The 22,396-nt window shown below is 49.2% G+C and overlaps 1 protein-coding gene across 1 annotated transcript; it reads right to left on the bottom strand.

The window, feature by feature from the left end:
• Positions 1–4,786: 4,786 nt before the first annotated feature.
• ambra1b (autophagy/beclin-1 regulator 1b) lies at positions 4,787–22,066 on the bottom strand. Its single transcript, XM_080538845.1, has 18 exons — positions 21,904–22,066; positions 21,243–21,301; positions 20,940–21,123; positions 18,844–19,016; positions 18,579–18,645; positions 16,381–18,248; positions 14,096–14,182; positions 13,074–13,259; positions 12,730–12,810; positions 12,239–12,339; positions 11,978–12,088; positions 11,366–11,554; positions 10,786–10,940; positions 9,722–9,861; positions 9,239–9,346; positions 8,530–8,717; positions 7,507–7,638; positions 4,787–5,673 (listed from the first exon to the last, which is right to left on the bottom strand). The coding sequence occupies exons 1-18, from the start codon at positions 22,033–22,035 to the stop codon at positions 4,979–4,981; spliced, it is 4,656 nt and encodes a 1,551-aa protein (XP_080394971.1). The 5' UTR covers positions 22,036–22,066; the 3' UTR covers positions 4,787–4,978.
• Positions 22,067–22,396: the final 330 nt, after the last annotated feature.

Here is a 22,396-nt window from a genome sequence, read left to right as displayed (position 1 = left end):
CAGTCCAGGCAAATATATATATATATAAATACCCCCCAAAAAGTTTATGTGGAAAATTGGACTGCCTGTTTTCTGTCAATCCTCTCTATGACTGGTGCCAAGTACACACTTCTTAGCGGAAGCCCAGCTATCACTCAGTCTTTGACACCCAGCAGCGATGCCATTTGGAGAGCTCTTGTCTACCAGATGCCTTCTCCGATGATCTCCATTAGTTCTTCTAGTTCTGCCTCCTCCTCCTCCTACCCTCGCAGTAAAGCACCGTGGCAGCACTCCAGTGACATCATGCGTCATGCTACTCTCCTGAACACGGACTGGAAGGCGCCTGTTGTCAGCCAAGAGCAAGCCAGGGGTAGAAATGCCAGCAGCACCTCCTGTGGATAACTCGACCACCACTGTTTCAAGAACTAGATCTCCCTGTGTGGGTTATGACCGTGAAAGCCACTTCAATCACCAAGTAGACATCTTAACGCATGAGATATAATGCATGTATGACTTTCAAACAAATCTAACAAAACAAGTACCACAATTATTCCTGAATAATCGACACCTTTTTAACAGTATCCCATTTTTATTCGTTTTTTTTCTTTTCTTTCATTGTCAACATTACACAGGATCTTTGGTGTTCCCACAGCACTTGTTGGACTTGGAATCTAGAATCTCAATGTATGTTCAAATAACAGATCTTCACCACATCATCACTCTACAATACTTTGAGACCACTGAGAACAGCTTAGGGAGGGAGACAAAAGCTGTCTTTAAAAGACTGTACGTCCCAATAGCGACCACGTACGTACCATACCTGGGAACCTCTGCTGATAGGACTGGATAGGTATGAGTAATACAGTGGAAACCTAACTAGTCCTTCCATAGATCTCCTACTAGGGTCCTGAAGGGAAGACGACGAGGGATTCAAGTTGTGTAGTTTTGGAACACAGCAAATCTGTATCCTTCCATCCTCGAAATTAGCCTTGCTGGAGGATGACATACAGTAGTCCACCTGCTGAAGTCACGGGTTTTCAACCTAGTTTTAGAATGCAGCATAACGTCTTTATGAAAGAAGTTGTACAAGAATCTGCTTGAAGAAGCACAATGAGTAGTTTGAAACTGAAGTCTTTTTTTTAAAACAAATGTTTTAAGCACAAATCCACCACAATCAATATCAAATCAAACCTCCAAACATGAGGAAACAAATAGATAGTTGTAGGCAAGACAGATCACATAACCAAAGACTACTCTACCGCCTTTATTAGGAAAGGTAATTTGTGTACTTAGTATATCAGCTAGTCACAGTTTGGCTACCATACAGCACCAATTTCTTTTTTTTATATTTAGACCGAGATTGAGAAGAAGCTGTAAGCATTAAGAATTCTAAGTCACATGGACACTAAGCAAATAAGATTAGTTCTGCAAAATAACATCAAAGTAAGGCTTAGACAGACAGTCTAGACCCATCCCAGAACAACCGGTTCATCTGTTGTAGACATATTCCATGATCAGAACCAAAGGTCCAACATACAGAACATGATCGGTACAACGATGGCTGTCGGCATAGATTGGGCCTTATTGGTTGTAATCACTATGAATCAAATATATATCATATCTGTGGGTAAAACAGGGGTTTCATCTGGATCGTTTCATGCACGTCACCGAGGACTCCAAAAGTACCTTGACGTAAAGAACAAGGTAGTGTAGAACGTGATGATGTTAACATCAAATCAAGTAAGTACAGAGAGCATTGCACTCATTCAGCTTCCATCAGCAGTATCTCAGGGGGTCCTCCCACTCAAATTCAACATTTCCAAACACCTTAGTGGTCGGGCTGCCAAGAATAGGGAAAACGTCATTTGTTTGTTTCCACGTTAGCAGCTAAACGCAATGTTATGTTTCAAGTGAGTTTCTATTTGTGTTAATGTTATTGCTAGATGTGTTTTCACTGCATCAATTCCACAGCAGCAAACCACTGTCAGGGGCAAAAAAAAAAAGAAAAAAAAAAGAAAAGTAGACTACTGTATATCAGTGGTACAATTTGTTCACTTCGAGGATACATTAATTACATCTGTCTCTGTATAGGTGGTATTTGGTTACTTAAGTTAAGGTATTGAATGCCATAAGTAAGTAACTAACTAAGTTGTGACTATTCTTCATTTAATGAGAAGACCATGTCATCACAGATCCCAGTTATTAAATTCTTGATCTTTATGTCAACAAAGCTCTCTTTTTAATTACATCACATACAAGTCAAAGCCAAGAAAAGCAGTTGAAATGTGTACTGTTGTGTAGTTTGATATAGCAGTAATATTCGGTGAGAAAGTTGACCTTTGTATGCAAGTGGCAATGTTATAGTGTAGTAGTGGCCCTACAGTATGGTTATCATTCAGGGGGGAGGGGGACGGGGACGACATATGGGACAAGTACTGCAGTTTTACACAAAACAGACACATGAACAGCCAAAAAAATGTTTGTTTAAAATTCAACTTCATTAAATCAAGTAATGCCAGGAGGAGCATTCAGATAATTCAACGTTTCTTTTTCACCTGCCAGGCATTTTCACTTTCTTTCTAATCACTAAGACAGTTCTAGCAGGTCATACATGCAGTAAACAGCTCGCTTCCAGCCAAACATGGGACACACTGCACATCTTCAGAAACAGCCAATCGGGGTACTTCTCTCCACGCTCTAGTCACTCTCATAGGTCCAGTACTCGCAATGTGGCATTGTCCGATAATGTCTCTTTACCCCCGCCCTTGCAAAAACACACAACCCACCCGCTTCCCCAACTTAAACTATGTCAATATAATAACCCTACAAAGCGATTAAAAATGTAAATAGCTAAGCATATGGGTTAAAACGAAAAAAAATGGTTTAACGGCGGCAGGCCGTTTGGTTTCTTCCGTCTGTGACCTCCCAACGTGGTTAGGGCTTTAGTGAAATGATATGCTAAGGACACTGTCACCACAGGCCAGACTCGCCTCTGAAGACATTACAGTACAAAACTCCATCTAAAAAAAATGAATGAATGGTGATCAAGAATTCAAGTTTTGTTGCTCATTTCCTGGTTCAGCAGGGGAGGTGGGTGGGCTGGTTGAGATTACAAGCCAAGCTCTTTTGCCCCCCGCCCCCCCCCCCATGCCCGACCACACAATTAGGCCAAAGTAACTCTGACTTAAGAGAGGTGCTACATATACCACCACACCCCCCACCCCCCCCCCCCCCCACACACACACACACACACACACAAACACACACACATCCACACACCCACACACACAGACAGGCATACACACAGAAAAACCTCCTCTTCAGTGCTTTTCAAGCACTGGGTGTGTTGGTGCTGGGGTCTGACTGACAAGTGAAGACCCCCCCCCCCCGCCCTCTGACAGAGAGTGAAGACCCCCCCCCTCCCGCCTTCTCTAGTCCTCAGAGTCTTGTGGATAGGGATGTGGGAGGGAAGGTGATCGGGTGGTAATTCAAGTCTACAGTCAGGTTTCACTAAATCCTAGTGGTAAGGACTCGGGTCAGGTTGTCACTGGAACTCCAGTGGAGGGTGCAGACAGACAGACAGGGGGCTCTGCTGCGCTCAGGGTTTCTCCCTTCACACTTTAAGGCCCGGAGTGGGGGGTGGTGGTGGTGGTGGTGCGGTGGTGCGATGATTTTTCCGATGGTAAAAAAACAGGTTCTGATGCGGTTCCCTCTCCGCTCCGCTGCACTCCTCTCGGCACCCAACACAGTCACTTTACAGCGTGGCGGGAAGAGGAATGACGGTGCTTCCAGCATGAAACGAGCCACGCAAAAAAGGCTGGCCAAACGATCTCAGAGTGGGTATTAGCGGATATTTTTTTTGTCTTTTTTCCATTTTCGGTAGTTTTGACAGACTTTTTCGAATGACGACGTTCCCTTTTCTCTTCGGGAACGATGCAGCATTATTGAAAACATGCGGTGGAACAAAAAGTACAGTTTTTTATCAATGATAGTCAGAAATGATTGATTATACATGTAACATTACATCCACGTTGTGTCTGTCCACTGTATCTTGAAGCAATAGGGGGCTCAGTCTTTCACTTCGAACCAGATGCTTTGTACACTCGGACTCATGGGTAAGGACCATGATCCTTTGGGGTGGGGGTGGGGGGGGTCTAAGACATTTCAAGTCTACAGTAACGACAGGCAGCTAGCTGCAGGTTCTCTTTAGAGAGGGGGGGGGTGACTTCAACCAGATGGCAGTGGCTTCAACCACCCCATGATTCATACAATAGGATTATTTTCTGCGTTACGCATAACGTAATCGTGTTACTACACGTCATACAACATGGTACAAAATCGAGGCTTCAAAATATAGCAGTGCTGATTCCCGCTTCACCTCAAAACACACACAATATTTTGTGCCCAATTCAATCGCATGGCACTAAAATGCTGCACACTGGAGAAACTTCTGTATGTGTTTTGTTGTGGTGGTGGTGGTGGTGTTGCCATACCCCCTTACATGGCACTTTGAATGGAGTAACCTCAGTCTTCAGTCACACACCTATGAAGACAAAGAAGGGCAGAGAAACTCACACAATTCAAGTAGAAGCCCTTTCTGACATGGAATGATCATACAACTAGTTCCATTTTAAGTGCAATGTAAGCGCACACCAATGCAGGGGACCAATGCCACTGAAACTGGTGGGTGCAGGGGTTGGGGGGGTTGGGAGGGGGGCGTAGGGACATATGTCCTTTCTTCTCAGATCAGGAGACCCCCCCAGAGTCTAAGCACCCATTACTTGTGAGATAAGAGAGATAAGGCTTTCAGGAGAAGCGGACCAGCGAGACAGGGCACAAAACCAAAAGTTCCTTTGGGTTTTCTAATACAACAGAACGTCTCGGCCTCGTGTTCTCTCAGACAGCATCCGTCCGTCCGTCACTTCCGTCAATCACCCGAGTCTACTGCGGTGTGTTCGTTTCCTCCTCCTGGGCGGTAAGGGCTGAGTAGTCGCCACGACTACCTGCTGTAAGGGTCGCCTGGGTAACTATCTCTGCTACTGCGGCTGTTGTTGTTGTTATTGTTGCTGTTTCTGCTGCTGCTGCCGCCGGGAGGGAAGCCTCCGGGAGGGAAGGTGATGTGAGAGGCGGAGGAGGTGGAGGAGGAGGAGGAAGAGGAGGAGGAGAAGAGCAGGGAGGAGGAGGGGCCCGGTTCGGAATCGTCCATCCGGCCTCCTTCGAACACGTCGTCCATGTCCATGGCCAGCGACAGGCCGGCCCGGGCCCCGTCCGCGTGGAGGGCGGGGGGCTGCGGTCGGGAGAGGGAGGGGGAACCCCACATGGGGGCTTGGTGGGGGGGCGGCTGCGACAGGGCGGGGGGCTCCAGAGTCAGCCGCAGGGCCTGGGTGGTGGGCTGGGGCTGGGTGATGGTGAGGGTGAGGAGGGGGCAGGAGGAGGAGGAGAGGGGGGGGGCTGTAGAGGGGCCGGGGGGTGCGGGCGGGGGGTTGGGGTTGCTGCCGGGCCGGCCCGCCGCCACGCCGGTCTGGGAGCCGCGGTGGATGCGGTGGCTGACGATGATGTTGTTGCCGAAGCCGCCCATGGAGGCCATGGTGGTGCTCTGCTCCCGCTGGACCACGGCTGTCATGCCGCCCTCGGCGATGAGCCGGCGGATCCGCGCCAGGGCGTCCTCTCCCGGGGTGTACTCCGGAGCCTCCCCTGGGGGAGCGGAGGGAGAGAGGGGTGAGGGCATGAAGGAAACACGTCTGACATCATTATTTTCCGACATTCTTTTCTTCTCCCCCGCCCTGAGATCGGGAGGTTGATCGGGAGGTTGATCCCCGGCATACCAAAGACTATAAAAATGATACCCGATGCCTCCCTGTTTGGCACTCAGCTTTATAAGGGTTGGATTGGGGGGTAAGACCCTATGACATACCAGCGTCATGTCCAAGGGGGGGTGTACTTATACACTATGGAAACAGGAGATGGGCTCCTGCTCCTATGGGCCGTTAGGATCGAGAACCATCGGTTCTCAAGGCTACTTACCATACAATATGGGACTTCTGATGGGAGTTACATTAAATGCTCGAGCCTAATCTGAGCAGAATGGTAATGACCCTTATATAATGACCCAACTATAAAAAACAGACATTTCAAATGCTTCAATCCACTGTCCATGTACTGTAAATATGCCATTATGGTATTACCATGAAGCCCAATTCTAGCAGAATAAGAAAGATTGTATATCTAATTTAAGTACAATAATAAAGTGCAGTTAGCTCTTTAGCTGGCAAGTGTGCAAGCAGACTAGCTCATCTAATCACCTCTGAGCTAGCTAGCTAGCTTGCTAGTTCTTTGACACTATTTACACAATGGAATTATAGTCATTGTCAAGTGTCAGTCAGACACTTTCTAGTCACAATAATAACGACCAATTTTAACTAACTTTCTCTGTCAGAACACTCAGCAATTATATTTGCTAACGTTTCAACTTGCTTACTTTCTATCTGAAAACATCTCGCCCGGCAAAAACTCGCACGCACAATGTTGTATTATTCTCCAGCGCAGCACAGCGCGAACCGAAGTGTAGAGAGATAGGTCTGGCTATGTAAAGTGGAGAGATAGGTCTGGCTATGTGAAGTGGAGAGATAGGTCTGGCTATGCGAGACTACTGGCGGACTAATGTTTGGGTTATGTTAATGATTCGGTTTGGGTGCGTTTAAAAAACACGGATATTTTAGCTCGTCAGATGTTTGGTGTTTATGTCCGTAATAATTCCTCTTTCTTGGGGGGGCAGGTGGTTCCGTTGGGGGGGCGGCCCGCCCCCCCAAGGCAATGGTAGGGGAAACACTGGAGTCCGGTAGCGTCCGATTTTCCCTGCGTGGGTTGTTGATGGTGTTATGATTGTGTTTTGGTTTTCTTTATGTGGTTTGGTCACACAAGTAATAACATAGAGCTTAAATGTTCTTGGGGGGGGGGGGGGGGGGAGGATGTTAATGTTAATAATGTCTCCAACAACGCAGCATGGAAACTCCACCTACAGACAGTGACAACACAGTGGAGATCTCCCAGCCACAGGAAACGACAGGACAGAGAGAAAGGGGGAACTCAATTAGGCGTGCTGTGGCGAGTACTATCAGACCAATAAATGTCTGGTCCTTTCAGTCCAACAAGAAACAGATCAGCAGTCTACCAATTCGAGGGAATCACGCAGAGGATTTCTTTTTACTGGTCTCAGGGGGAAGACAGCTGAAACATTCCCTTCCTGACAATGTTGCCATGTGCCATTGTGTTTTAGTATTTTTTTCTGAGTAGGGGCAGTCCCACTCATATATATATATATATATTTTTATTGCGATAGAGACTGGAAGCATGGGTGAGATGGGTGAGAGAGAGGAGGGACGACATGCAGGATATGTCCGCGGCCGGAATCGATCGAGCGTTTACATGGTCGATGCTTAGTGCGTCACGCCACCATGCGCCATCAAGTTGATGGTGTATGAAACCATGTAGATTCTACACTGTCGCAGGTGGGTGGTGCAGGTTTACCAGTGTTGGCTGTGGAGGTGCTGGCCTCAGTGGAGTCCCCCAGGGGACCCTCCTCGGGCCGGCTGGGTTGCGGCTGCTGTGGGCTCCCTGAAGACTCGCCGCTGGTGGATGGGATCTCCTGGCGAGCCTCGGCTGAGAGAAACATCAACACAACACCAGTGAGTCTTTATCAACACTAGAACAGCCATGGGTGGGGTCATTTGACCCTGTGAGTAAAAAGAATGTTATATCTTTGCACTCGATCAAATTTCAGAACCCTCCTTTCATGACTTGTCAAAGTCAGGATAAGCTAGTATGAAGCTATTTTGTAGTTTTTCTGTCACATCAGGATAAGTTCATATAAAGCTATTTTGCAGTTTTTCTGTGTAGGAGGCAGGCTAATTTACAAGGCCAACTAGTGGTCGTTACGTGTAAATAGCAGCTTACCATTGTAAAGACTATGGTCATTTGACCCCCGAGGCGGCTCTTACAGTAGGTAAAAAAGGCACAGCTGTTCTAGTGTTAAGATGTAATATATCATTCATTTGTTTGCAGCACGTGTCGCATGAGTGCAAAATGAGCAACGAAGTCATCAGGGAGTTGCTTTAGCACACCATGTGACCATGTTCAAATGGATAAATCCCCAACCTGTCTTGAAAATTAACCTAAGCTCACCTTACTATTAAGATTTGAGCGTACACTCGTTTGATAAACGAGGGTCAGTGTATCTTGGTCAGATAGAGCACCTGTGACTGTCCTAAAGCCTTTTCAGAGGCCAGCCAATGAGAGCGATCCTACCTAAAACCTTTTCAGGGGCCAGCCAATCAGAGCTGTCCTACCAAAAGCCTTTTCAGAGGCCAGCCAATGAGAGCCGTCCTACCTAAAGCCTTTTCAGAGGCCAGCCAATGAGAGTTGTCCTACCTAAAGCCTTTTCAGAGGCCAGCCAATCAGAGCTGTCCTACCTCGAACCTTTTCAGAGGCAGCCAATGAGAGCGGTCCTACCTAAAAGCCTTTTCAGAGGCCAGCCAATGAGAGCGGTCCTACCTAAAGCAGCATGAGAGGTGCTGGGCCCTGGAAGGTCCCTCTCAGTCTGCGTCTCAGCGTTCTGCAACTGCACGATTGGCGTCTGGGTTCCCTGTGAGGTCACAGACGGGGCGGGGTGTCGAGGCTGAAGGCCAATGGCGTTCATCAGCCCCATGTCTCTGTCGAGTCTCCAGCTGGACCGACTCGGCCTAGTAATACAAAACAAAAGCAGAAAGAAGATAAGCGTGACACGGTGGATACATATACAGCAGCTGGGGAAAGCGGGAACAAGTCGGCAAACCGACCAAATGTTCTGACTTTTATTTCCGAAAAATGTAAATGAATTTGAACGTGGTTGAAAATCAATGACACACTCGCTAGTCAACTGACGCGGCTTGTTTTGTGAGCTAACAACGTAAAGTAGCGTTAGAGTTAAGTAGGTAGTAGTGAGGATTACTCATTGCATTGCAACATTTTTGGCTTGACTAACGAGAGTGTCATTGATATTCAACAACGTTGAATTTATTTAAATTCTTGCCGAATAAAAGTCCAAACATTTTGATTGGTTGCCGACTTCCCGTCCCCGTTTTCCATCAGCTGCTGAGTTCCGTGCACAGCAAGAGGGCTACATGAAGTCAGGAGAAGTATAAAACTCAGAGGTGAAGGTAGAGTCAGGAGTATAAAACACAGAGGTGAAGGTAGAGTCAGGAGGAGTAGGTAGGAGTCTCACCCTGGCCTCTCAGTACCACGGGTGCGGCTGGTCCCGCCACTGTTGTTGACCGTGAATATGGGGTCTGCGCTGGGCTCGGCCGGGCTCTCACCATCGCTACGGTAGAACCTGAGAACCACAGACGTTGTTCATTTGCACTGAAGATGTTGTAATAATCAGATCTCCCCACAGAGGAGGGATTCCTTCGTGTAATCATACAGACAACCACCTCGTTATCGACCCCGTAATTGACCGTCTCCAATCCAGAGACTTCCTGTCTGCGAGGGCTATTATCATAATAATCAAATCCGGACGCAAATCAGGCCGCCAGTGTTGAAGGTGGTAGCTTAGTAAAGGCACTGAATTCCAGGGAACGTATTACACTACTTGTAGTAGCCTGAGCCCCTCGACATTCTCAACATTAAGTGTGCATGTGTACGTGGTGAACCATGCGTAAGATTGAGCTTGGCAGATTTGCGAGTGGATATGGAGAGGGGCACTCACACGGGCCTGCAGATGACCAGGTCTCCTTTGTTGGTTCCATAGGCCAGCCCCATCCCCGGGTCTGGGAGCCATCTGGCTGAGTTGATGCTGACGTGTCTCCGCTGGTCCGGTGCCATGGGGTAGACCACGTTAAATACCATCTAGTGATCCAAGAGAACCCACACACACACACGCACACGCACACACACACAAACACACAAACAACATTGTCAATCAAGAACACATTAGCCAGTGAAAAAAAGCAAACAGTAGCCGTTGAGAAGAGGAGTGAGATGTAAGGAAATCTCTCATATTTTCCATCTCCCACAGCTGTCCTGCATCACGCAATCAGCCGGGAGAGAGCCCGCAGCGCAGAGCACATAAGAACTGCCCCAGACCCGGAATATCTCTACTACTAAATATAATTCCACAACAGGATACTACTTCATTTCCAATCATAGTTAGCTAGCTTGCTTACTTAGCTAGATTACTTATCAAATGCACATTTGTGATGTTTACGCAGTGCGCATCAGTGGCATTTCCAGTCACCCCCTCTCTTCAACTGTGCTTACTCAGGCCGGCAATACAGTGTGCGCTGCGCTGTTCCGTCTGTTCATTGTTACTAGCAATATGTCTAATTGAGTTCACTCGTATTATGCTTACCATCACCAAGTTCTCCCATACCATGCTTTTGGACTAGTATAGTATGTTTATATCAACGGTAATCCAGTGCTTTAGTTGGCGAGAGAACTTGGTGATGGTAAGCCAGCCTAATACGAGTTAACGCACTGTTAAATTAATGTGAAAAATATGTCAATCAATGTACAACTGTAAGCACACACGCTTGGACAAAAATGTTGCAGCTACAATTCTCCCTCCATCGCTTGGAATATCCCCATACTCTTCTCCCTCACTGTTGAGAGGTAGAGAGAGACACAGACAGACAGAGACAGAGAGACAGAGACAGAGAGACAGAGAGACAGAGAAACAGAGAGAGACAGAGAGACAGAGAGACAGAGACAGAGAGAGAGAGAGAGAATAATCAGCTGTCCGGGAGGTTCCCTGGCTCCGAGGCTGTGACTCACCCTGATGGAGGTCTCTCCCCCGTGGGGCTGCTGCAGCCTGAACACCTGCGCCACCATGTGGTCAGTGGAGGGGTGGAGCAGGATCCTGCGGGAGGCCAGGCCCACCATCACGTAGCAGCCCATGGGTGACAGGCTGACTGAGATGGCATTGGGACCTGGAGGTAGAGGGGGGGGGGGGAAGTCGAAATTGAAGACAAGGTTAACCAACAGGTCTTCTAATATGTGACAGGGCCTGGTGAAAGAGGGAGTAACAAGTCGGGAATCGTGAAATTGCTGAAATGAAAATGCCTCCAACAGTTTTAGGATCACTGAATACTTCTGATCTGTCAGCAAACTCAGCCTGTTTTGGATTCACTGTGATGTCTGTGTTCGTTCTGCATTGTACTCTTGAGTGTTAGTGACACGTCTTGTAAACAAACATGTGATTGTGATCATCTAGTTATGTGTAGTTTTTAGTATGTTCATGTTCTATCAGCACGTTGTGATTCGCTTAACACACAGTTAGATGTTGCGACATTGCGACGTTCTTTGTTGGCTGCTAAGCTAGCGAGAATTCCTCTACTTCCGCTATGAGCCTCACCGAATCGCTTGGTGTAGAGCATCTCTCCCAGGTTGTGCGGGGCGAGCGAGTACACGGCCAGGATGCCCTCGTCGGGGAAGCCCCGCTGGCTGCTGGGTATGAACACGGCTAGGAGCTGACCGTCAGCGGAGATGTCACAGCTGGCGTCGTTGTAGATCTTACAGTTTGGCACCAGCACGTTGACAGAGGCTGAGGGACGACGGACAATGAGAGGATGTCAAAACGATGCACAAACCAAATCTGGGACCGGTAAACATCCCTCAAGGCCGTAGAAACACCAGGAGAGCAGGGTCACCCGGAGACAGGGTTCCCACACCTTCTGAAACATCAAATTCAAGCACCTTTCAAGGACTTTCAAGCACCTTTCAAGGACTTTCAAGACTCAATTCCCTCAAATTCAAGGACCCAACACGGCATAGTTTGAGACGGAACTAGTTGACGAGCAAAGTAAAACATTTTAGAGAGAAAGAGAGGGGAATTCAAGCACTTTCAATAACCCATGTCTATTTTCCAAAACCTTTAAAACCTTGATTTCTTTTTCTCAAATTCATAAACTTTCAGGGATTTCAAGGACCCGTGGGAACCCTGTGAACAACGCAGCCCCGTTAGTACCGTTGCTGATCTCTGGGAGGTCAAACTTGGTGAAGTCCCACCACTGCAGCCGGTAGGTAGTGTTGGCTATGTTGCTGGCCACAGCCGACTGGCCGTCCCCGATGGAGGCACCTGAGGAGACGCGCAGGAGCAAAGGTCAGAGGTTAGAGGTAGGTTAAAGAGAGTCAAACCTACAGTGTGGTGATTACTTCCACTGTTACAGGGATGGGGCAAAGGAGCCCTGAGACGGACTGTAAGACAGTGAAATGTGAGAGCTTGTACCTGCTAGGACCCTGTTGACAGAGGAGTGGGTGGCCAGGCCGGGCTGTCCCCTCTCATGGAAGATCCCGGCGTAGGGCAGGTACTCAGGCAAAAGGAATCGGCTTTGGGAGGGAGAGGGGGGGAAAAACGACACCGTTCAAATCCAACTATTCTCACAACTACATTCTAATTCATGCCACCACTTTGGTCCTCGTGGAACCTCAGCCCTGTCCACTGTGTAATAAACATTGGTTAATTCATGTGTATTGTCTGGATGCCTCCAAACCCATTTTCAGATACAGTACCAGTAAAAAAGTTGGATATTTTTAGACTGGCACTGTATCTGAGAATGGGTTTGGAGGAATCCAGACAATACACATTAATTAACCAACAAAGCTCGCTTTGTAGTATTCAAAGTGTCCAAACTTTTGACTGGTACTGTATATAACTCAGGTCATGACTTAAAGTCCAGTTGCCCTATCGCTAAGCCATACCCCGTAATAGAAACTGACCGTGGGACGAAGCGTCCGAGTGAAGGGGCAGACATCCTGGCGTTGCGTGTTGTTCGGTGCCTCGTTCTGTCGCCGTTGTCACTGTTAAAAACAGACCATCAACAGACAAAGAGTCAACGACAAGGTTATCTTCACCGAATCATCTCCAAGTACAGGTGTGAGATGAGAGCTAAGAAGCCAATTTTTACCACCGGTCGATAAAAAGATAAGAGAAACTGAAGAAAATCAGCTGGAACCAACTAAAATTAAACAAATTACCAGAGGTCGTTTGAAAAGAGTTCGTGATTACAAAATCGAGCAGCTGACAGTAAGGGGATAAGGGGGTAGGGGGGGTTCAGACTCACTCTAGCTCCTCAAAGTCAACGTCGCTGTTCTCCATGGAGGCAGAGGGGTTGCTGGCGGGATTGTCTGACGAGGAGGAGAGCGTCCTCAGGCGGTTCTGTTGGTAGCGCAGGGAGCGCTGGCGGATGCTGTCCCTCCGAGACAGGTACTGGATCATCCGCTGGGCGTAGTAGGCTGCTGGGGACAACCTGCAGGACAGACCACAGAAACATGCATCAGGGCACTGAAGGCCCGCCACAGGCTCAGTTTCTTCCCCTCAGCCGCCAGGCTGCTAAATGACTCTGGCTTCCCCCCCCCCCCCGCCTCCAAGTCTGCCCAGGACTGAACATGCACTAGACCTTGTATAACTCTGCAATGCACTTTATTTACAGCACTATCGATGCACTGTCTGTCCTGTGTTGTCCTGTTTTTGCCTGTTTTTGCATTTGTATTGTACTTGTTTTGTTCATATATATGTGAAAAAAGCATAAATGCACCTTCTGTAAGGCCAAAGCAAATTCCTATATGTGTCAAGCATAATGGCAATAAACGTTATCTGAATCTGAATGTATGTTGATGCTTTTTTCTTCTTTGTTATATGTTTTGTGATGTTATTCTTCTTTGTTATGTTTTTGTGATGATTTCTTGTTTATGTTTTGTGCAGACCCCAAGAAGAGTAGCTGATGCTTTGCATAAGCTAATGAGGATCCTGATCAAATAAAATAAAATAAAACAACTGCTGCAAAATTGGTGGCCGCCAGCGAAATGATGGTAATGTTAATGTTGGTGTCCACCATTGTTTACAGTTAGTTTGTAAAAACTTTTAACTGACCGTTAAACCGTACAGATTTCAGAGCACTCTATGACGTTGAAACCAGAAATCTCAGGAATCAGAGCAGATTCTCAGTCTGAACTTAGGAACGCACCCAAAATGATTTGTCTTGTTCATCTCGTTTCAGACAGTCTTTTGTGATGTGTTTATTGCGCATGTTCATATCGCCATGGCGATGAAAATAGGATTTATGGGTCAGCCCTAGTACAGTACCTGGCAGGGTCTGGGTAGATGGGGTGGTCCCGGGATCCTGCCATGTCATAGCGGGAGAGAGAGAGGAGGGAGGACTCCAACAGCCTCCTACAAACAAGAAAACCAAACATTATTTTTGTTGTTGTTGCAGAAAGCAGAGGCTATTTATGTGCAAATAACTTATTTTACAATGTCAGTCAACTCCAATAAGCACATTTTTGTGAAAACAGCTATTATAATAAATGTATTAATTCATTAATTATAAAAAAAATATTAATAAATTAATATCTAGCTACTAGCTACAAGGCTAGAACACAAGATGAGGTTGAGCAAAAACACCAGTCAAACACAGAACTCCAACACAGAACTCCCACCACAGAACTCCCAACACAGAATTCCAACACAGAACTCTCAACACAGAACTCCCAACACAGAACTCCAACACAGAACTCCACCACAGAACTCCAACACAGAATTCCAACACAGAACTCCAACACAGAACTCCACCACAGAACTCACACCACAGAACTCCAACACAGAACTCCCACCACAGAACTCCAACACAGAATTCCAACACAGAACTCCAACACAGAACTCCACCACAGAACTCACACCACAGAACTCCAACACAGAATTCCAACACAGATCTCCACCACAGAACTCCAACACAGAATTCCAACACAGAACTCCACCACAGAACTCCACCACAGAACTCCACCACAGAATTCCAACACAGAACTCCACCACAGAACTCCAACACAGAATTCCAACACAGAACTCCAACACAGAACTCCAACACAGAACTCCACCACAGAACTCCCACCACAGAACTCCAACACAGAACTCCACCACAGAACTCCCAACACAGAACTCCCACCACAGAACTCCAACACAGAACTCCAACACAGAACTCCAACACAGAACTCCCAACACAGAACTCCCAACACAGAACTCCCAACACAGAACTCCCAACACAGAACTCCAACACAGAACTCTCAACACAGAACTCCCACCACAGAACTCTCAACACAGAACTCTCAACACAGAACTCTCAACACAGAATTCCAACACAGAACTCCACCACAGAACTCCAACACAGAATTCCAACACAGAACTCCAACACAGAACTCCCAACACAGAACTCCAACACAGAACTCCCAACACAGAATTCCAACACAGAATTCCAACACAGAACTCCAACACAGAACTCCAACACAGAACTCCACCACAGAACTCCCACCACAGAACTCCAACACAGAATTCCAACACAGAACTCCAACACAGAACTCCAACACAGAACTCCCAACACAGAACTCCCACCACAGAACTCCAACACAGAACTCCCAACACAGAACTCCCAACACAGAACTCCCAACACAGAACTCCCAACACAGAACTCCACCACAGAACTCCCAACACAGAACTCCCACCACAGAACTCCCACCACAGAACTCCAACACACAACTCCACCACAGAACTCCACCACAGAACTCCCACCACAGAACTCCCACCACAGAACTCCAACACACAACTCCCAACACAGAACTCCACCACAGAATTCCAACACAGAACTCCCAACACAGAACTCCACCACAGAACTCCCACCACAGAACTCCACCACAGAACTCCCAACACAGAACTCCCACCACAGAACTCCCACCACAGAACTCCACCACAGAACTCCACCACAGAACTCCAACACAGAACTCCCAACACAGAACTCCAACACAGAACTCCACCACAGAACTCCACCACAGAACTCCCACCACAGAACTCCCACCACAGAACTCCCACCACAGAACTCCACCACAGAACTCCACCACAGAACTCCAACACAGAACTCCAACACAGAACTCCCAACACAGAATTCCCACCACAGAACTCCCACCACAGAACTCCAACACAGAACTCCAACACAGAACTCCACCACAGAACTCCACCACAGAACTCCAACACAGAACTCCCACCACAGAACTCCAACACAGAACTCCAACACAGAACTCCACCACAGAACTCCAACACAGAACTCCCAACACAGAACTCCCACCACAGAACTCCCACCACAGAACTCCCACCACAGAACTCCCACCACAGAACTCCCACCACAGAACTCCACCACAGAACTCCCACCACAGAACTCCACCACAGAACTCCCACCACAGAACTCCAACACAGAACTCCCACCACAGAACTCCAACACAGAACTCCCACCACAGAACTCCAACACAGAACTCCCACCACAGAACTCCCAACACAGAACTCCCAACACACAACTCCCAACACAGAACTCTCTCTCGTGCCCTTACCTCCTCAGAGAGTCTTCGTCCGGGTTGTCCACAGGCATTTCCTGGCTTAAGGCCTCTGGCGGTGTGTCTCCGGAGCGGCTGGAGGCGGCCTGCCGGTAGACCCGCTCCCACTGGCCCGTCTCCTGATTGTACACCAGCCCCACCGTCTGCTCCCCGGGCTGGGCGCTGGAGGCCGCGATGGGGAAGGGCACCGCCCCGCCTGGGGACTGTTCGCTGGGCTCCGGGGCCAGCCTCTCTGGGGGGGCTTGGGGGGGTTCCCTCCGCGGCGGCGGCGGCCCCTGGCCCCCCACCTCCTCGTAGGCCGGGCCGGGCTGCTGCTGCTGCCAGGAGGAGGAGTTGGAGGAGGAGGAAGGGGAGCCCTCCTGGGGGGTGGCGGAGGTGGAGGTGGCCTGGCTGGTCCTCTCCCAGCGCTGGGAGTCGTGGTTGAAGGTGAGCAGGTTGTGGCAGGCCCGGCAGCGGTTGAGGTGACCGCGGGAGGTGTGGGCCCCGGGCGGGGGAGGGGGGGGGTTGTTCTCTGTGCTGTGGGGGGGGGGAGGAGGAGGAGGAGGGGGTGGAGGAGGAGGAGGAGGAGGCTGGTACTGGGAAGAGGACGGCTCGGGTCTCTCCGGATCCATGTTGTTGTTGAGCAGCTCCTGAGTCTGCTGCTCCTGGCTGCCCTCTCCTCCTCCGCCGCCGGCGCCCCCCAGGGGCGACTCCAGGTCCTGCATGCGGTCGAACTCCATGAAGTAGCGGCTCAGGTTGCACTGCAGCACGTTGCGGAAGGAGGCGGGGTTGCTGCGCGTGCCGTCCCAGAACGGGTGGTGTCCGCTACTGGTGCCCATCCCTCCCGCCCCGCCTCCTCCTCCTCCTCCTCCTCCTGCTGACGCTCCTGCGCCTCCTCCTGCTCCTCCTCCCCCTCCTCCTCCTCTCTGATTGGCCGCCCCGCCGCCGGAGCCCGGCTCGGAGCCCTGCGGAGGGAAGCCCCGCCCCTCGGTGGCCGAGGTGTAGACGGGCGGCTGGGAGGAGCCGTCCTGCTGGCGGAGCACCGAGAGCAGGCTGACGGAGGAGGCGCTGGTCCTGGGGGGCAGCATCCCCCCGCCCCCCCCCACGACGCTACCACCTCCCATCCCCCCTCCTCCTCCTACGCCCCCTCCTCCGCTCCCGCCCGCCCCCCCGGTGTCCGTGCGCATGTTCAGCAGGCTGCGTGTCCAGTCGGGCCCCGGTAGCCTCCCGTGGGGGGGGGGCTCGTGGCTGGCTGGCAGCTGCTGCTGCTGGCCCAGAGGCTGCCCCGCTAGGTGGGCGGGGGGAGGCACGGCGCGGCTCAGAGGCGGCCCCGCCAGGTGGGCGGGGGGAGGCACGGCCCGGTGCAGGGAGCTGCCGGCGCTGTAGTAGACGGTGGTGAAGGCGGAGGGCCTCTGCTGGGCCCCGCTGGGCTCCGAAGGCTGCCGAGGCTCGGTGCGGGCCGAGGAGAAGGTGGAGGCGTGGGGGGGCGGCCCCTCCAGGGGGGACCGGGAGGGGGCGGGGGCGGGGGAGGGGCCCACCCCACCCTCGCCCACCGAGGGGCTGCGGTTGGCGGTGCAGCGGCTGCAGAGGCACACCATGCCCAGGTGCTGGGTGCACCCGGGGTAGGGGGGGCCGCGGTCGTGCGTGGTGGGGTACTGGCCCAGAGGCATGCCGGGGGCGTCGCCGCTGCCGTCCCCCCCGCCGCTGGGGCGGGGCGGGGGCTGCTGGTCGCCGGCCTGGGCCCCGCCGGTGGAGCGCGAGGACAGGATGTGGAGGAAGTTGTGGAGGATGGGCGTGCGGCGGACCGGCTGGGAGGGCAGGAAGGAGCGCTGGCGGAAGTGGGGCATCTCCACGCTGTCCATGGGCACCTCCGAGTCGTCATCGTTCTACACGGACAAGGACATGAAAGCGTTGTCGTGTTTAAAAGGGTTAGGGTTAGAAAACTGTTTGATGTTATTGTTGTCTCGTATGTTAATATCAAAGGACCATGTTGGAAATAAGTGTTCACACTTTCACATGTCATCCCCTTGTATTGGATTACTGTTTTTACTCGATTCATGAATAAAATAATTTCATAAGTTTAAAACACCTAATTCCCTCCCGACTCCTAGTATAATCTTTAGGCGGATAGTACAAATAGACAACACATAATATATACATGTAATAATTGTACATATACATAACAGTAATACAGATATGCAAAGAGAGGAGCCCACCTGCTGGTTGGAGGGGTTCACAATAGCTGTCAGGAGATTGTGTCCCAACGGGTCAAACCTCACCAACCTGAAACAGAAACAGGAGAGCTTCCAATGACACTCCAAAAACACTCTAACCATTGGAATATCATCACACAAATATTACATTGAAGGAAATGCATCAATCAAACGAAAATTGCTTGAATTTCTCTCTCCAGGGCTTGTTAGCTCAGAGTGCCTGGGTTCAGAGGTTCAGAGTGTCTGGGTTCAGAGGGACGGGTCAGACCTGACTCTCTCAGTCTCGCTGCCGGTCTTGACCACGGCGAAGGGCTCGGGCCTGCTCCAGTCCCAGAAGTGGAGCTCGTTGTTGGTGGCGATGAGGAGGAGCTGGGCGGTGGGGTGGAAGGCCAGCGAGGCGATGGCCACGTTACTCTCTGTGAACCAGCTTTCACTGCCACCCTGTGAGAGCAGAGAGGGGGGGTTTGATAGAGAAACAATCAGCGAAAAGCAGTACGTTTTTATTTAGTTTTTGCAATGTGCATGTACGAGTACGAGAAAATGCCTCCAAATTCATTGGATAGGCGCTAGGGTTGGAAGGTTTTACGGTTAAACCGAGGTTTCTAAAAATAACAATGTTTTTTTGCCAAAACCGGTGTGTGTGCATTAAGCTGTGTATTAATGGATGGAATGCATATTTTCTGCTGGCATTATCCTGGTTGGACAGACTCCCTGTGCTTTGTTGTCTCCATGCTGTCAAATAAGGAATCTCCGCTTTGTCTCTTTGAGGCTGCCGCTGCGCTGCTGATGTGAATATGACGTTTATATATTTATATGATATGATGTGAATATGATGTTGTTATGATGATGTTTGCTGGTTGAATTTCCTTTTCGGTCTTAAATTGCATTCCAGCGACCACTTATATTTGTGAAACTATGAAGTAGCCTAATTGTGTTGCGACTGTGCTTCCGGTGTTTTCGACATGAATGTATTGTACAGGGTTCCCACATCTTCTGAAACATCAAATTCAAGCACCTTTCAAGGACTTTCAAGACTCAATTCCCTCAAATTCAAGGACCCAACACAGCATAGTTTGAGACAGAACTAGATGAGAGTTTATATAATAGGAACTATCCGCTCACAGACAACAATTAAAAAGAGGGGCTTGAATGTGTGAACACTAGATGGTCTCTTGCCTTCTCTACCACAGCACAGAAAAACAATATATTGTGAAATATGTGTAAAGTTAAGCAATACAGAGACTTATTTACTAGTTGACGAGCTAAGTAAAACATTTTTTTTTAACTTTTAAGGCCATGATTTTTTCCCCTCAAATTCACAAACATTCAAGGATTTCAAGGACCCGTGGAAACCCTGATTATAGTACTATACTATAGGGCTCCATTATTTGAAATTGGCAGCTCAACAATATCATTTTGAATCCCGGTTAACCGGAAAAACGTGTTAGTTCACGATTTCTCGGTTTCAGAAATTGGTAACCGTCCATCCCTAGATGTAAGTAAGATGTGTAGTAAGACAAAGACCTAAAACATACTGCCACATCAACCAAGTAAGTCAATCTTCATCCAATTTTAGGTTTTAGGCAAAAAGACCTCAAAACAGACAACAACTGAAGATGGCTGTACAGTACAGGCCTGGCAGAGCATCACCAGAGAAGAGACGCAGCGTCTGGTCGGGTTCGTGTGTCAGAGTTCAGGCAGTTATTGCGTGCAACGATTTGCCTAATTTGGACATCAGAATCGGTCCAATTACTTATGGTGGCCTGAAATAGGGGGGACTATGTATGTATAGGGTTGTCGTTTCTAAATGGTGAAAACAATATGTACACAAATACCATCAAATATCAGCTAAGAATTTCTACTTCAACCTCATACTAATTGTTTTAGTTACTTGAATAAACGTTTAGAGTTAAAGAGCCAAAAGAAGAAAAAAAAAAATACTTCACTGTCCAATTACTTACAGTATTAAGCATATTAGATGATCAGAGAGATGGAAGACAGCAAAATGACTAATCACTTAATACGAGTATGAAATTGTAGCCTACAAGATTACGAAGGAAAGGAGCCTGGTCAGAAATGCAACTTTCCAACCTCGCACTTGGCTGAAAAATCCCCCCCCATCAATAGAGAGAACAGCATTGACGTGAAGGCAGCATTGACGTGAAGGCAGCATTAACATGAAGGCAGCATTGACGTGAAGGCAGCATTGACGTGAAGGCAGCATTGACGTGAAGGCAGCATTAACGTGAAGGCAGCATTAACGTGAAGGCAGCATTGACGTGAAGGCAGCATTGACGTGAAGGCAGCATTGACGTGAAGGCAGCATTAACGTGAAGGCAGCATTAACATGAAGGCAGCACTCACATGCAGGTCCCAGATGCGGACCTCTCCGTCAAGGCACCCGGAGGCCACCAGGCCGGGGATGGTGGGGTGAAAGGTCACGCACCAGGGGGTGCGTCGATGGCCCACCAGTGAATGCAGGCACTTTCCAGTCTTCACCTCTGTTATGTAAATGTTGTGATTGACGTGAGTGGAAGCCATTAGGGTCCTAGGGTCGGGGGGGGGGAGAGAAAAAAGTTGGGAATGAATGTACAGCTGTTGTGAACACGTCTCGTATGCTCTAATGAATCCATTCATGCGGCTCGCCGGGTCAGTCGAGTTCCTTACCGATCTGGGCTGAAGGCCAACAGGAACGTTGATCTAGGGCTGTCCGGCAGCTCCACTTTCTGTGGGGGCACGAAGAGACAACGGCTTAAGCCAACCTTACATGGCGGTAGACGGATTAAAAGTATTAAAAAAACATATAGCGGTATTAGAAAGCTAATTATTAAGGAACCGGCGGTTCCTTTTTAAGTTCTGACTTCGTTCCTGGTCCGCTTTCAAATTGTTCCGCACCTCGCTGCGTATTAGAGATTATCTACGACTCCCGAAATAGACTAAAAAAGATGACAGCTAAAGATATGCATATGTTTCCATGGTGATGCGTTAAAGGCATCGTTTTTTTTGCCCCAGATCAGAACTCCCACTCCGGAGAGAGACAGAGTGGGCAAAGTGGAGCAGATATTCCATTAGTACTGAACCCATGCTGTGAGCTGGAGGCCTGGACAGAACAGTGTGGTCCTCCTGGGGTCGTGTTACCTGACTCTGTGGCCTGGGGTGGTCCAATGGTCTAGAACCGTGGTCCACAGTGCACACATGTCGGCACATGCCCTGCTGACATGCCTTCTCTCCCTTCTTGTCCTTAACTTCCCTGTCTGTCTTCTGTCACTGTATCTGTCCAATAAAATTTAAAAATACAAGTGACTCGTAAAAAAAAAAAAACTGTTACCTGACTCTGCCACTTCATCCAGCGGACCTTCTCCTCCACCAGCTGCTGCAGGTGGCGCTGGGACCCGAAGGCCTGAGAGCCGCGCTCTCGGCTGGACAGGATCCGCACGGAGTTCTTCTGTCGAGAGGCCATGATGCTCCTCCTGGAAAGGGGGGCCACACCACTGCTCTGCCGCCGCCGCCGGCCTCCGCTGCTCTAGGGACCGTCACTCCTGCTGCCACACTTTGGCCATGCAGAGTCTAGGCTGAGGAGGGGGGGGGAGAAGGACAGAGAACAGGAGATCGTCACTTCATTGTGAGGAGAGAGAGAGAGAGAGAGAGGAAAAACATGACTTTAACTGGAAAGCTAAAACCGAAAAACGAAAGAGAAATGGACAGGGGAGACATATTTGGGATAGTGAGGGAGGGAGGTTGAGGTTTATTAGCAGCAGATTGGCCTAGTTATTATGTAACTGACAGCTAGAGGCAGCACTCCTCAATGAGTGCTACGGTGC

The sequence above is a fragment of the Nansenia antarctica genome (assembly GCF_963989245.1).
Source record: "Nansenia antarctica genome assembly, chromosome: 9".
Classification (NCBI taxonomy): Eukaryota; Metazoa; Chordata; class Actinopteri; order Argentiniformes; family Microstomatidae; genus Nansenia; species Nansenia antarctica.
Note: the sequence above shows the minus strand (reverse complement) of the source record. Positions and strands in the feature narration are given on the sequence as shown.